Source organism: Alosa alosa, chromosome 13, assembly GCF_017589495.1.
Source record: "Alosa alosa isolate M-15738 ecotype Scorff River chromosome 13, AALO_Geno_1.1, whole genome shotgun sequence".
NCBI lineage: Eukaryota > Metazoa > Chordata > Actinopteri > Clupeiformes > Clupeidae > Alosa > Alosa alosa.
Genome location: NC_063201.1, coordinates 29,137,979 through 29,153,346, shown reverse-complemented (window position 1 = coordinate 29,153,346; position 15,368 = coordinate 29,137,979). Strand labels below are relative to the sequence as shown.

General features: G+C 41.5%; 2 protein-coding genes and 1 long non-coding RNA gene across 3 annotated transcripts in view; 2 read left to right on the top strand and 1 right to left on the bottom strand.

The window, feature by feature from the left end:
• Window positions 1-4: 4 nt before the first annotated feature.
• Window positions 5-3,436, bottom strand: klf10 (Kruppel-like factor 10). Its single transcript, XM_048261008.1, has 4 exons — window positions 3,284-3,436; window positions 2,582-2,812; window positions 1,523-2,294; window positions 5-1,195 (listed from the first exon to the last, which is right to left on the bottom strand). Exons 1-4 carry the CDS (start codon window positions 3,317-3,319, stop codon window positions 924-926), a joined length of 1,311 nt encoding a protein of 436 aa, XP_048116965.1. The 5' UTR covers window positions 3,320-3,436; the 3' UTR covers window positions 5-923.
• Window positions 3,437-4,888: 1,452 nt separating this feature from the next.
• Window positions 4,889-6,218, top strand: LOC125305937. Its single transcript, XR_007195475.1, has 3 exons — window positions 4,889-4,975; window positions 5,118-5,240; window positions 5,374-6,218. It is a non-coding gene; the product is annotated as an uncharacterized LOC125305937 (long non-coding RNA).
• A 5,251-nt stretch (window positions 6,219-11,469) lies between these two features.
• Window positions 11,470-15,368, top strand: part of ubr5 (ubiquitin protein ligase E3 component n-recognin 5) — a 39,274-nt gene continuing 35,375 nt past the window's right edge. The window contains 1 exon segment of the mRNA XM_048261693.1: window positions 11,470-11,696. Coding sequence (XP_048117650.1) covers window positions 11,635-11,696 — 62 coding nt within the window. The 5' untranslated portion in view covers window positions 11,470-11,634.

Genomic DNA, 15,368 nt, shown 5'->3' with positions numbered 1-15,368 from the left:
GACATAAAAAAAAAGGATTTATTTCCATTTTGGAACATTATTCAGTGTGCAAAATACTGTAACAATTCTTCTTAGTTGGCAAATACTCCACGATAAACAAACAGGCGAACAGAAATAACATTAAAGTGACTTTGACGTGTGTACAAATACTTTTAAGGAATCCCTGATAGTCTCAAAGTTGATTGTAATCTTCATATTGGAATAAGGAAGCGCGCTCAACACCCTATAGTACTTCAACTGGGTGCTTAAACTTTCTTGATAATAAATCAAAAACTTAGAAAAATAAATAAAACAAGCACTCAACAGTATCGTTTACTTTTTAATTGCCATTTTTCACACTGAAGAAGGGTGTTAGCCCGAAACATTTGTGAGGCAATTAAAAAGTAAACAATACTGTTGATTGCTTACTTTATTTACTTTTCTAAATCTTCATATTGGTCAATGCTCCCCAAGAACAGGATAGAGAACAGATAAATATAACAACCCAAACATTATACATGAATGTAGTTTTCACATATCAACATGGAGGCATCTGCGATAGCTCTTAAATAGTAACCTATATAGCAACCAGTAAAAAAAATAAGAACATAGTCAAAGTAGCCCACATGTTTACATGCCCATTAGAGCTCAGCAATGTGCTGGGTCCTAACTGCACCCCTTCATAATAGGGACACTGACACCTAGTGTTGTATCCCAAGAAAGTCCACGATAAGACACTTGCCAGGTATCTGGTCTTAGGTTTACCATCCAACCTCACCAGATAAAATACAGTGATGAGACTAGTTTTTAGCCATTGCATTTCAGTGCGTACATCATTCTCCAACTGAACCACCTGCATCAGTGTACCATCAGAAGCTGGACTTTCCTCGAGCACAAGCTCCTCACTGGTTGTAAACTCCCCTGCTCTTCTCCCCAGTGCAGTTTCATGTGAGTGGCTGTAGGGGGCGACACACAGCTGTGAGATGCCCCAGCCTACCCAACTGTAGCTTCCACCCGGGCATTCTGCTGCTGCTGCTGCTGCTGAGGTGGCGCCGAGCGTGTTTAGATAGGTGATCGCTGCGCATAAACCTGCTCTGGCAGACGGGGCAGGTGAAGCGCTTCTCCCCTGTGTGGGTGCGGCGGTGGCGGGACAGCTCGTCCGAACGAGCGAAGCGCCTCTCGCATCCCTCCCAGCTACAGCGGAATGGCTTCTCCCCTGTGAAAAGGTAGGGAGTGTGAGACAAATACTAATATAACATGAACATGAGTAATGAACTGGATATGAGTCCTAGGATGGTGATTTGCAGGGCAACTTTTTGAGCAATGTCACTAAACAACCACATAACTAGCTCACTGTGTTCTGATTGGATGATCGTGATAATTTGCCTATTAAAGATTTAAGTTCTCCTGAATACAAATGTTGCACAATATCAATGGGAATGTGCTTGAACGTGCAAGGGAATGTGCCAGTAACATTGCTCAAGAAGTTGCTTTGTGTATCAACAGCTCAACAGAGAGGAAACTTTTCTGTGCTGATTCTCACCTGTGTGGGTCCTCATGTGTGCCTTGAGGTGAGAGCTCTTAAAGTATGTCTTCCCACACCCAGCATGGCTGCATACATGGCTGCGAATCCGGGTGCTTTCTTCTGACCGAGGGCTGACTTGCCTCACCAAGGGCCCGAAGCCAGGCGCCGGGGCAATGGCGGCCAATTTAGTGCCGCCCTTGGTGATGGCCACTGGCTGTTTGGGAGCTGTGGGCTGTGGCACAATGAACATCACAGAGCCCCTGGGGATCTGATGACCCACAAGAACCACAGGAGGTTGACACAGAACAGTCGGACTGTCGGTGGGCGCCGGTGTCATGGCCACTCCTGAGTTTTCCATTGGTGAGACAGCAGGGATGATCCGGTACTGAACTGGCATTGAAAAAGTGTTTCCTCCAATGGAAAATCCCGCTGCTGCTCCTGCTGAATCCGGAAGTATGACCATTTCTGAGCCCTTGAGTATAGTCAAAGGACATGGTGCACACAAGGGGGCCCCATGTACTTTTGAATCATTTCCAGCTGAGCCACCCACCTGGGCTTTGTTTGGCCCGTCTGGACTGAGCAGAGGTAATACAGTGTCCACGCTTGTTGTGTTCTCAGAATAGCATGAACACGACTGGACGTCTGATGTGTGCCTGATCACACTGGTGGCCTGAGCCCTGGGCCTCGAGCTGCCCTCGCAGCAAGGGGCAGTCTGAACTGGAGCATCTGTGGTAACAGACGAGGGCTCAAGGGTCACAGGACTGTGTGGCGGAGTCATACACTGTAATGACTGGTGAAGGAGAACAGAGAAAGGGGGGTTAGTGATCAGTTCATTAGTCAGCCCTTGTTTTCAGGATGTGGTCTGGATATGGTGTGACTCAATACAATGACACAACCTTTAGCATGTGGCACTCAACAGTGGTTAGAGAGATCATGACGGGTGTGGTCTGAATATCCAAAACAACATTCTATATTTAAATATCTATGATTAAAGAATGCTCTATTCTATCAAATACTGTCATGACCTTCCGTTTGATAGCTCTTTTCAGTTAGAAAGAGTATGGCGTATACACTTACACAAGGCGAGGGATGGAACTGTGCGGGGCCAGGGAGTAGGGACTCTTCACCAAAAGAGTCTGAGAATGGAGTCAGGGGCCTTAGCTCTTTTCTCAGCGAACTCCTGTTCCTCCAGTTGCTGTTTATGGTCATAAGGACCTCCACAGCCTCTATTTCGTTCATGTCTGTGGAGAGCTTTGCCATCTGTCGGCTGTCTTGTAAACAGTCCACATCCATCTTTTCCAAATCTTTCTGTTAGTCAAAACAAAAGAGCTTTTTGTTATTATACTCACACAGTAGCCCTACATTGTAGAATAGCATTAAGACTGAACGACATCTCACGCACACGAAAACACTCTTTTTCTCTCTAACCCACATAGACAAACAGACACAAAGGTATGATGGGACATGAATGCCGCATACGTTTCCAACATTCACCGAAAGCGAACTGGAGCGTTAATGTGCGTGAGCACTGAACTGAATAACCCTTCACCCACTTTCCCAAACACTACAAGGAGATCGGGTATTTTGGCAGGGCTACGCTTCTTGTGCCGCAACAAGAGACGCATTACAAGACATGGGTAGGCTATAAAATAATTATATTCGCTGTTTAAATTGTTCTTTATCTATACATCCATCATCTCACAAAAGAACCACCAATCCATCCTTATTATTACACCAATCACCTCGACAGATGAACCACACATTCTATAATATACTCACAGTGCAAGTAGATACACAAGGGACCGTGTTAAACATTCTTGCGTTACAGTTTCAAAAGTATCCCAAACTGTAACTTTGTGGTTAAGTATTTGGATACACGTATCACAGTTCAGGATGCAAGTATCTCTACTACCTATTCCCAGCTTCATTCAAGCAGCATTTCAAATGCAGATACTAAGGGAGGGCACGGTGCAGATACTATCCAATCATGACCAAAGGTGTGTGGAGCTTTGACCAATGAGGAGATATTTGACGCGTGATCAGTGGATGATACACGCCGTGAAAATAGCGTGGTACACAACATCGTAGGCGTGTAACTGTGATGACCAGTGTGTGGTAAATCCCCAGTGAGTCACAACCTGACAGGTCGATAAACATGGGGAGACTTATACCCTAATATGATGTTAATTTGGACCAAGTCTCAGCAACTATTATATAACCTAGATTTAAAAGGGTATGAGTGATTATGAGGGAGGCATTTGCCTATGGAAAATGTCAGTATATTAGTAGCTATTTAACAGATGAACAGCTAAGATATCTCTTCAAATGTTCAAAAGTCGTACCAGTCTATGTGCACAAGTTCTTGTAATAGAGGCCATGCAGGAATAACGTTTCCCCTTCTGTTTAGGACATTTGTGTGACTTGTCACACATGCCAATTATAAAGGCATTCAGTTTATTTGTCTGAAAACTGCTTCTTCTGGTGAGAATGAAAGATCATGTTGGAAAAGCGTTATGCTTCATGCATCTCATAAAAGCAACATATAATAAACATTGCAAGCATATTGTAATAAATGATTGACAGAATCATCCAAAAAAATGTGGCTAGCTCTGTGCAAGCAGAACGTTTTTTTCCTGCTGCATGAATCCTGACTCCTGTGGCTTGCATGTTGCTGAGAGCATGAGACAGTGATCGTGTGGATTAGGGAAGACCCACCCGTCTAGCCTTCATCTGTGAACAAAGGGGTGCAAAGGGCAGACACAATAGCCAAATGAACACAACCAGATCTGGTCTGTCCTCACACACTGGTTCTCTAATGTTCTCTCTGTATCTGTCTTAACAGCTGTGTGACGTTTGAATCAAATTTATCTGGCAGTGCCTTTGGTACAAATGTACTGTTTTATGCTTATGTTCGATCTCTACAAATGCTGTGCCCCTTTGTGAAACAAAATTAAAGGGAATATTTATTGGGACCATTGATGATAATTTAAGGTAATTTTCCAATGCCTAATAATTTAAGGTATTTTTCCAATGCCTAATCCAATAATAATGCCATTATTATGGAAAACTTTGATTTGACTTTTGATCATCATTGCATCAGTATAATTGGCAGGAGAAACATCAATCCAATTATAGGCCCAAAACAACAAAGTTATTTATATGTGCAACATCCCATGCCCTCTTCAGTTGGTGGCGCTCCTTGTGACTTGATGAAGTGCTTGATGCTGAGCAGTAACCTTTCTCTAGCTCATCCTCTTTGGCAACACCAACCTTGACTGGACCGTGCCCAGGATCCGTTTGACTAACAGCACCAGCTGAAGTCACCTCAGCTCTTGTTTATTTACAGGCTGCAGATTTGGGGCAGGTGTGTGAGGCTGCCAGACAGTAACCCTTAGTGATACTTATTCACTGCACCACACCTTCCTCCAGGTGCCTCTGCCCTTGGAGTGCATGTGTGAACCAATTCAATCAGTAGGTCATTTAAACGCTTCCCCACCCATACAAACAGAAAACAGACTACATCCATATGATTAAGACACTTCCTTGTCAATCTAGATAATTCCTTGACAATCTAGAGATTTGATCTTTTTCTAATTTTCATATCCCGCACCAGTAAGGGGGAATCCAAGCCTTTACAATGCCGTAGGACCTGAGATGTCCAGCCCAAGAGTGCCAGATGCACACCCCCTCAGGCCCCTCCTCAGGCCCCTCTTCAGGCATGTGTGCCATGCTTCAGGTCAGTGCTGCTACACCTGATATGGCCTGGTAGTGTGGTGGGGTGTGTGAGTGACTGAGAGAGGAGGGGTGTGTGCGCCCTAACTTATGGTTGCAAGGGCAAAGGATTCTCTGACACTGTGCTTCATTTCCAGAACATGCCCGAGGCAGCACTTGGTGGGATTATTCTGGAAACTCGGCCCCTGGGATTGTGTTACCAAAATGAGACGGTCAAATGCAGTGAAATGGCCTGAGTGACAAGGGCTGCTGTTAGTCTACCCGTGATGTTTCCTTACTGATATGTTATTCATTGTTGATGTTTGTAACTCTTGTCACAATTAATGGTGGAATAATCCTTTCCTATTCTGTAGTCATATTCAGAGAATTGATCACAGTCTTCAAGCGGTCCATGTGTTTTTACACAGTCCTGGCTCTGTAAATGGGAAAGAAATATGGTGGCTCAGACCATGCCTTAAGAGCCATGAACAATCTCAACCAATCAACACACATGCCTCAAGAGCACGCAAGGGAGGGGTGTAATATGATTGGCTGCTGTGTGCAAAAAATCTATAACCTTTTGTAAAACCAAATCATGGACTGCATCTTGTGTACACGTACTGCACATCTGCATGAATTTACATAATGACCTGAAGACAAAATAGACAAAACACAAGACATTAGTGCAGGCACACACTTCTCCAGAGACATTACAGGCACACACTTCTCCAGAGAAACTTTCAACTTGGACAAAGGCCTTTGAGTCCTGCCCCCTATGCCTCTCAGGCTCATCTTACATGCACTGCAGGTGTCACTGAGTGAAATGAAATCGTACTCCAATCCATGTAATGCAGAATATTTACAATGTAAGTTTATGTTTATGTTTGTTTATGTTTATGCATGTAGCTGACGCTTTTATCCAGAGCGACTTACCAATTGCAGGAGCCAGTCTCCCTGGAGCAACTTAAGTGCCTTGCTCAAGGACACAATGGTGGCAGTTGGGAATTGAACCCACAACTTCTGTGACTACTTCGTGAGCCCCCATGTTCATGCCCCCAGAGTATAGCCAAAGTCCTTTTAGGCAAGTCCCTCCACTCGGCGGCCATATAGCAACGCTTTTAGGGCACTCGTTGGGCATCCTATTCAGCAGAAATGCGCGTGCGCAAGGCTTCACATGATTGGGAAGATGTCTTCACAACACACCATATGATTGGCTCAATGTTCACATCACACCACATGATTGGCTCAATGTATTCACATGTCAACGTTATGCCGAGGAAGGGGTGGGATATGTGTAGACAACGGCGTTACAAACTAACCCCATGCATTTCTATGGATGATTTTTTGAGTGCTGTGTCTCCTCATTAGAAAGTCTCTGGTATAGCACTGTATTGTTGTTGTTTTCATTTTTTTTCGTACTGACAGAACTTGGTGACCTCAAGAAACTGAGATCTATATCTAAAATCACTTTTCGATTTCTCCTTTAGCAGTGTAACAGTTTCACAAAGTATGTTCTGTTTTAATTTTCACAAACTTCAAAGGGCATGTGCCTTCCACTCCTCCCAAACCACTCAGTGCTGTAGGGTAGGCAATTGCCAGTTGTAAAGTGGCACTAAAAACAAGACAATAAACATCCATCCATCTCTCTAGTGTGACTGCCAAGTGTTAACTCATTTCAGTACATTCTCTGTAGCCTACTCATTCATGGCCATCAGATGAACTTACGTTCTGTAACATTTGAATTACGTTCTGTAACTTGAATTTCCCCTGGGGATCAATAAAGTATCTATCTATCTATCTATCTATCTATCTATTTGTCTAAGAGCTGAACCAGGACATTTAAATGAGGTCACATGCTTTCTATCTAGTACTTATCAATGATAATTTTAGCATACCCCAAGCTGGCAGTGCATTGAACTTTTGGGAGGTTAGTGACAGTCACACAGTGGTGATATTTACCCACAAGGTCATTTTTAGACACATTCACCAGAATTTGCTCTAAAAATAGCTTTTGGCAGTGTATTTGAAGAGTTCAGATGCAAAACCCTCTAAATCCGTCTGACCACTTTTCTTTTAAATGAGCATTTAAATTCAGGCTCCTATAGGTTTTTGCCTATAAATCGATATTTCAGACCAGGAAGATAGTAGTATTTAGTGGGTTTAGAAGTTAAATTATTTGATTAGCGTATACTATGTGTGAAGAGCATCCCCTCACCATCTTTATCTCATTTTTGACATACTGTAGGTGGCATTTAGAGGCTTTTGCATCTGAACCCTTCATTTGTATTTAACTGATCACAGTTCCAAAGCATAAAGGCTAAGGTGTCTACCAAAAAAGGTTTAATGACCTAGTGATAAAGTTATATATCAACCTGGTTTACTTAGCCTACACATATGAGACATATGAGATCTGATTTTAATATAGTCTTGCTACAGACAGGCAGACATTGAATTGTGAACCCTGTAAGGTGTTCATATTGTTGTTACTCAGCCAATGTTCCCGGGTCTGGTGGACCCACCACATTATTAGGCTTTTAAATCAATACAGCCATAACAATTTAACCAATGTTTACTTTAGCTCAATTACCAATGACAGACATAATGTATGGTTCATATTTGCCATTTACCCACTGTGAGACCACATTTATGATAATATGATCATTTTTGTTTTTTTGTGAGAGAACAAGGAAATTAAATTTTCTGTGGGAATAGCAGGTGCAGAAAGACAACATTTCTGCACACAGACACCTACACTCACCACATACAGACGCACAGACACACACAGAGACGCACAGACACATAGACACAGACACACACAGCAGGCCCAGTTAGGAGGAGGACACAGTTAAGGTACATGACACCTACAATTATTACACTCGAACACCTCATATGTAATAGTTATGCAATAGGTGTACCGTGTGCAGTCATTGAAAATAAGGTTCTTTTATGTTCTTCACAGAAAATGAGCCAAGGCCAATGAGTTTGAGTTAGAAGAAATAATAAATAGCATCTTTTTTTTTTAGCAAACATTGAAAACAGGTCCCACAGACCCAAACACCTTACAATGGTTAAATACCTGTAGACAAAGTCAGGATTTATGTGCAACAAGACAGTTATATATATATATATAAACATATATATATATATATATATATATATATATATATATAGTATATATACTCTTTTGATCCCGTGAGGGAAATTTGGTCTCTGCATTTATCCCAATCCATGAAATAGTGAAACACACTCAGCACACAGTGAACACATAGTGAAGTGAAGCACACACTAATTCCGACGCAGCTGCCTGCTACAGTGAGGGGTTAGATGCCTTGCTCAAGGGCGCTTCAGTCGTTCCTACTGGTCGGGGTTCAAACCGGCAGGCCTCCGGCTACAAGTCTGAAGTGCTAATCAGTAGGCCACTGCTGCCCCAAGTTATCCAACTTTAATGCATTCCCTTCAAATTCTTGCCATGACTGGTTGTAATTATATGGGAATATTGTCAGCAAAAGATTTGACTGCAATCCATCACCTAAATTTCAAACATTGGTCTCCAGTCATGTTGTATCCCAAGTGAAGGCATCTTCTGACCTTGTGAGAACAACATGAATGTATGCAAACATGCAAGACTAACAATAGAGCTTTTATAGAAGAGGGACTCCATGTGTTTACAGAAATAGGCAGAGTGAATTTGTTCTTGTAATTCATATCTCTCAGGCATCTGACTCAGTCTATGTAGGCTCAGAGGCCCAGTTTAAACAGTCACACCTCCATAGGACCAGACAGGAATAAGCAATATTGCAACAAACTTCATTCATTATGCTTATTTTACTTGAGTATTGAGAGAATGCAAAAAATAGATGTAAGACTGCAAAAAATAAGGCATTTATACTGAAATTAAGCTAGACATGACATTTTTCCACAACTGCATGACTGTTCCCTTGGATTATGCAATGTTTATGGAAGACAGTTATGTAGTTGAGCGAGCAGTGTGTGTGTGTGTGTGTGTGTGTTTGCCCAAGTTTAGATACCTAGAGCTGAGCTGGGACACAGGATAACTAAGGCCAAAGGCTGCCACCTGCTGGGGTTATGGCATTTGGATGCTTTTTAAAGGAACCATATGTAAGATTGTGGCCAAAACTGGTACTGCAATCACTTTCAAAACGGAAGAGCGGTGTATCCCCTCCCCCTCCCCCCTGACTCGAGGTTGCCAACCCTGATGGCGAAACACTACTGACTTCGTGATTAGTAGATAGGTGGAGGGTGGCGCTTCAGGCCAAAACACAACATGACATGACAAAACACAACATCAACATCAGTTGAGGGCTGCAACTTCACTTTTTAAATGACAATATCCTGGCCAGACTACTGTTGTCAGTTATATAAGTATTTGAAATGAACATGATTTCTTAATGTCTAGTGACATATCAGGGCCATTTTATGATTAATTGAAATATTTTTCTTACATACGGTTCCTTTAACTCAGATAGTTATCTCTCTTGACACTTGGAATGAGCTTGGTCTCATAGAACAAAGGACTCTTCACAACTATAAACATCCTCATGTTTGTCTAAATACAAACCCTTCTTATTTGACATTCACATAAAACAGATTGAGCTACATTCTGCTTTTGAAAGAATGCTTTGATCTATATTCCACATATTATCACAGGCAGCTTTTAGTAAATTGACTTCAAATGAGTCCATGAGAAAAGGACCTTTGGAAAGAATGTGTTAATCATTTTGATGTGGTTACTAATAGACTCATAACAGACTCAAAACATAAATCCAAGTGAATTTGAAAAATAAATTGCAAAATAAATGTGTTAATCTTTGAATCACCTTGGCGTTAACAATGTGAAACATCTGGATTGAAGCACAAATTGACAAAACATTTGATCTTTTCTCCAGTCTCAACATGAACATACAGACTTGTGATACCTTGGCATGGACAAATGACATTCGCTTATTACCTTCTTGACAAGCTTATATCTTATAATACCAGAGTATTTGAGGATGCATCTTTGACGGATATGCCCAGTGTAGAAGCTAATGACAGATCAATCTGGTTGTTCATGTTTATTTTCTGTGGTTAATGATATAAAATGTATATTCCCCCTCCTCTCAAATATAGCAGGAGCAGGTGCAAGAGATTTTAACACCTCCCACTCCCCACCCAACCTGCCTGTGCGGTTCTTTTCGACTGAATTACAGGCTTTCATCCTATCCACTTTTCATTGCTGTTTGTGAAGTGCTCTAGTGTTACGACTACAACTTAGAGTGCCATGACACACATTTCAATATGACATGTCATCGCTGCTAAAAGCAACAATATGTGGACTACAGTTTATATCCCTTAATATTTCTATCAAAAGATTTTTTTTTGTCAGCCTTTGAATAAAATTGAGGAAAACTGGAATAATCCTTTCCATGAAGCACTACTAAAGTGGTACAGAAGGTGAATAGATACCTTGCTAATATTTTTGACCTCCACTCAAAATAGTTGTGGTGTCTGTGATCACTGACACTACAGAATGCCTTTTGAATGGGTTGGGCCCATTAGGACCCCATTTTGTATGGGTCGCCTACTTGCAAACCAAACAAGATGGTTATATAAGGAATGACCTCTGATTAGATCAATCATATAGTTTATAGGTCAGCAGCAGCAAAACGTGCTGTGGGTGAGCAGAACTGGCCCAGCAAAGAGAACTACCTACACTGTTCTAAGGTTGCTTGGAGAACTAAATTCCTAAATTCCGAGTAAGCCTCAATATTATGGATTAGGCCTACCACAGACATTGTTCATAGTTTCCCTGTCATGGGACATATCATGATTTTAATCAGTCATTAAATTGGTCGCTGACTTGATTGTGATTGCTATTTTGGTCTACAGGCCTTAAAGTGAAGGCTACATGGTATCTGAGCATGCAGTTTTGGAGCATACACAATACTGTAGCTAGGCCTATGCCAGATATCAACTTTCAGGGCTAATGATTAATTATATTTTATGAAGTAGTCTGTCTCTCCAAAATAACATGGGATTATGCAGTACTCAAAATTGTTACCTCAACAGATAGTGTTATTTTATTTCAGCACATGGCCATCAGACTGTGCTTTGGCTGTAGGGTTTTGATGTAGTGTTTTTTCATTGCCTTTATTCTCTAAACCAATCCCGTTCACGATAACATGTTTTCTCGTTACTGCTCAAGGACCAACCAGAATCGTTGTTGTATCTTTGCTTATCGACACAGAACGAAGGAGCCTGTAGAGTTAAGATGGCGGCATGTGGGTGAGGAGGCTGTAGAGCAAAGCTCCGGTTTTCTTTCGTTATAAGGACTTATATGAAACCACAAAGTTGTAGTTACCTGGAAAATAATATTCCCCCCATACTACATACATTTTCGTCTTATTTGGATTGAAATAATGACGTCTATACACTTCGTGGTTCACCCGTTGCCCGGGACCGAGGACCAGCTCAATGACAGGTATTTGTTACGGGCGGGGAAAAGAGGGTTTAAATCAATATTTATGCACAGGGTGTGGTACATTATATATTTTATGTTTTCACCATCAGAAACCGCTCCTTCAGTATGGTCCATATATTCGTGTTTCAATTTTTGTTTTGTGGCCGGCATCTTGTCCAGACTACTTCGACGTTACTAGCAAGCTACTGCTAGCTTTGTGGCTAGACAGCTAATTGCTAGCTAGCCGTGTGCTAGCAGGAATGATTGGCCGATAGTCAAAGTTGAGGCGGACAATGCGGGTTGGGGGATGGGGTCAAGAAAGAGAGGGAATATCTGTGTTTTGCTATAGCTGTATTTGGGATGTAAATGATTGTTAACATGCCACATCGCATTATTTGGTGTACGCACATGTTTAAAATCGCATTAGGAGGTGTTTGATCACAGATGACCCAAGAAATCTGTCGAAAAAGTAGCTAGCTTTATGGCTAGTTTTGGTGGCTAACCAGTTAGCTGTTTGCTTGTTACGTTAGCTAGTAAGCTATCTTTCAAACGAGCTATCACCAAACAAGGCATGCATACATAGCAAGTCAACTGTTAGATTTGTCATTGACATGTTGTAAAATGATTGCTGATAATCTTTATCATAATGTCACGTTATTGTTGGCCTCTCAATGTTAGTCAAGTTTAACGTTAATTTTCATGTGACGTTTAGGAAAATGTTGCTGGCGAAGCGATAAACGGTAGATAGCCAGTCGGCTAGCCATCTTGTTTGTGATTGGTGTGCTGAATTGTTTATAGCTAACGTTAACTAGCCAGCTAACCTTTAACTGTGAGGTACGATTAGCCACCTGGCTTTGATGCCTAGATGTTAGGCTAGTCAAGGGAAAAGGCAGGTGGCAAACTGTATGCGCTACGTCAGTTTGTGTAACGGACTAATAGCTAGTGATAGCCTTCTAGGATGAGTGTAAATTATTGTTTGAGGAGTGTAAGCCTAAACGGAAACTTATACATTATAAAGTATTTGGTCAATTAACAGTCAAACGTTTTAGTTAATAATAGAGCAGATGCTTGGTCTTTTTTTTTATACCTTTTATTGTATGGTAAGGCATATGGGCAGACACAAAGCTAAATTAAATTGCATTAGCGAGCTCTTTTGGTTCCGGTTGGCTGGAAGGTATTGGTAGCTTACTAAGCTAGCAAGTTGCCGACCTCACTTAAGCAGCATAGCTGCATTGTAACGTGTCACGTTAACGTAAACGTTTATTCATTTGGCACCTCAAAGCTTGCTGTTGATTGATGATATGCATTCGTGTTGTTTTTTATTAAATGTTATCCACGGTAAATGAGCCGTAACATTATTCCATGCTGCAAATACACGGTTAAGTGTTACCTCGAAACACATGTTTTATGAACCAAATTACTTTCCTTCAGTGTTCCCGATCAGCAAGGACGGTACATTAGTGGTTAAATTTGATGATAATTATGTTAAGTCATTTTTTGCTGTTCTTTCAATGTTATTTTCTTGCAAAAACTTTGTCGCAGCCAGGAGATGGTGATCAATCAGGTCGATTATCACACATTGTTTACGTTTTTGTTGTGACTATATGCAGATTGCAGTACTCCATCCTGTTCTTTTATTCTCAGTACCATAGATGTACAGCATTCCCGAGCCATCATGTGTTGTCATTCTTCTGTCATCTGACCTCCCTTAGGACTATTTTAATGTATCAGGTTGCTGTACATTTGTTTGATTTATTTGTCCATTCCCATTGAGTGGGATTTGAGGGAGAGGGTTAGAGTGGCTAATATTCCTGTCAAAAATATTGAGCCTGGAAGAAGCTTAGTTGAGAATGCTTGATGTCACTGCTTTTGCAAGTGTGGTATTTAGATCAAAAGACTTTTGATTTTTCGGCACTTACATTTCTTTTTAAGATAACCCAACATGGTATATATATTTAAATTGCAAGGGATCCATATATAGCCCTATTTTTGTCCATGTTAAAATTGAATAGATTACTGGGTCAGTCCATTTTAAGGCTCAGGGAATCTGTTCATATAGGCTAGATGTTCTTGTTTGACCTTCAGTGAAAAGCAGGGTTAGACTTTAGCTTCAGTTGTGTAACCATGTAATGTATGTAGGCCTAGTTTATGTGTTTCTGGGAGAGTAGCCTTTAAAATCTGTTTATGCCTTTTCTAAACACAGAGCTGTTCTGGCCATGATGTACACATTGGATTGGGTTTGTAGAGATACAGAATTTTAGAGTGGAATTGGTATGGGTAACCCGAAATTGAAATTGTAATATTGTGCACTGCAGGTCATACCATGCTTTACTGATTCATTTGGTGTGATCCATATTTCGTGTCTTTACCTTAATGAAGCAACGGCTCAGTTTGTCATCCCTGATCTTTTCCTTCAGTACAGCCAACAGATTAGTTCCTGCCACTGGCACATTGTTTATCTCACTGATGAGACATGTGACTCACAGCTTTCCTACTGTGTCGCTCTCACAGGAAATGAAGGCCAATTCAGGTAGTGGTCCCCATTTATGAGCTGTGGATTGATTCGGTCCCTCTGAGAGGCAGGCCCATGTGCTGAGGGTCCAGAGGTGTTTGTGTCGCAGCCACAACTACGACCTCATGCCCTTACTGTAGCTGTACGTTTGGGACAATTGGGTGTCATGGCCCAAACCAAGGCCTGCACTTTTCACCATTTCTTTATGAAACAAGTCTACGTAATTAAAATGCCAGTGTTTGGTGTGCGAGTTCATCCTTGTTTGACTTGCTGTAGCTGTAAACATTAACAAAATGTACATGGAGATACACTGCTGGTCCCAGTGATAAGAGGTCAGCTTTACTCACTTCCTGCTTGACCTGTGGGTGCACAAATGAGGAGTTGTTCCTGATATGGGGTGCTGTTATTAAAACCAAGCCTTGATAAGAGCTTCACAAAAGCACACACTTCAATTTGATTCACAGAAATGTCATTACAGTTTGTGGTAGTGTGTTTTTGTATTGGGGCAGCCTGAAATGAGTGCACTTCAGTAGAATGCACATTTAGCCTAGTTCTGAGAAGTCCATACATAATGATTTGGACAAAGAGCATAAGCTGATTCCTTTGTTATACACAGTGACTCCATGTGAGGCAAGTCTCTCCATTTGTGTACATTAGAATTTATGTGTTTGCGTTGGTCTGTAGGATGTGATTATGTTGGCAGAGCCGTGGCATGTAGGAATACAGTGCCCATGTAGAGATGAAATTCTCAGACCCAGAGAGGGGCCTCAGTGGAAAATGGCTGTGAAAGTTGGTCTGGCTGCTCATGGTGTCCACACCACTGCAGGCAGGCCTAAGCTCACAGCCTCTGACTTTGTCCTTGACCCGCATGGCACAGCTGTGGCCATCTGCTTGGCTGTCTCTGGAGACATACAGGAATCTGTCTTGGCTCCTCACTGGTTGAATCAGATCATGAATTAAGATGAATCCATGGCATTTAAGTTCAGAAACGGAAGTTTTAATAGGTGGGTTGTTTTTATAATACCATGTTCAAAATCCTTTTTTGAAAGATTGGTTGTGATTCATCTGTAATTGTTCTGAAACAGAGTGCATGCAGTTGCATGTCATTGAAGCCCCCGATTCTCTTTGTTTTTTTTTGTCAGGCATTTTGTATCCGCAGTGACCTGCAGTCCTGTGCCATA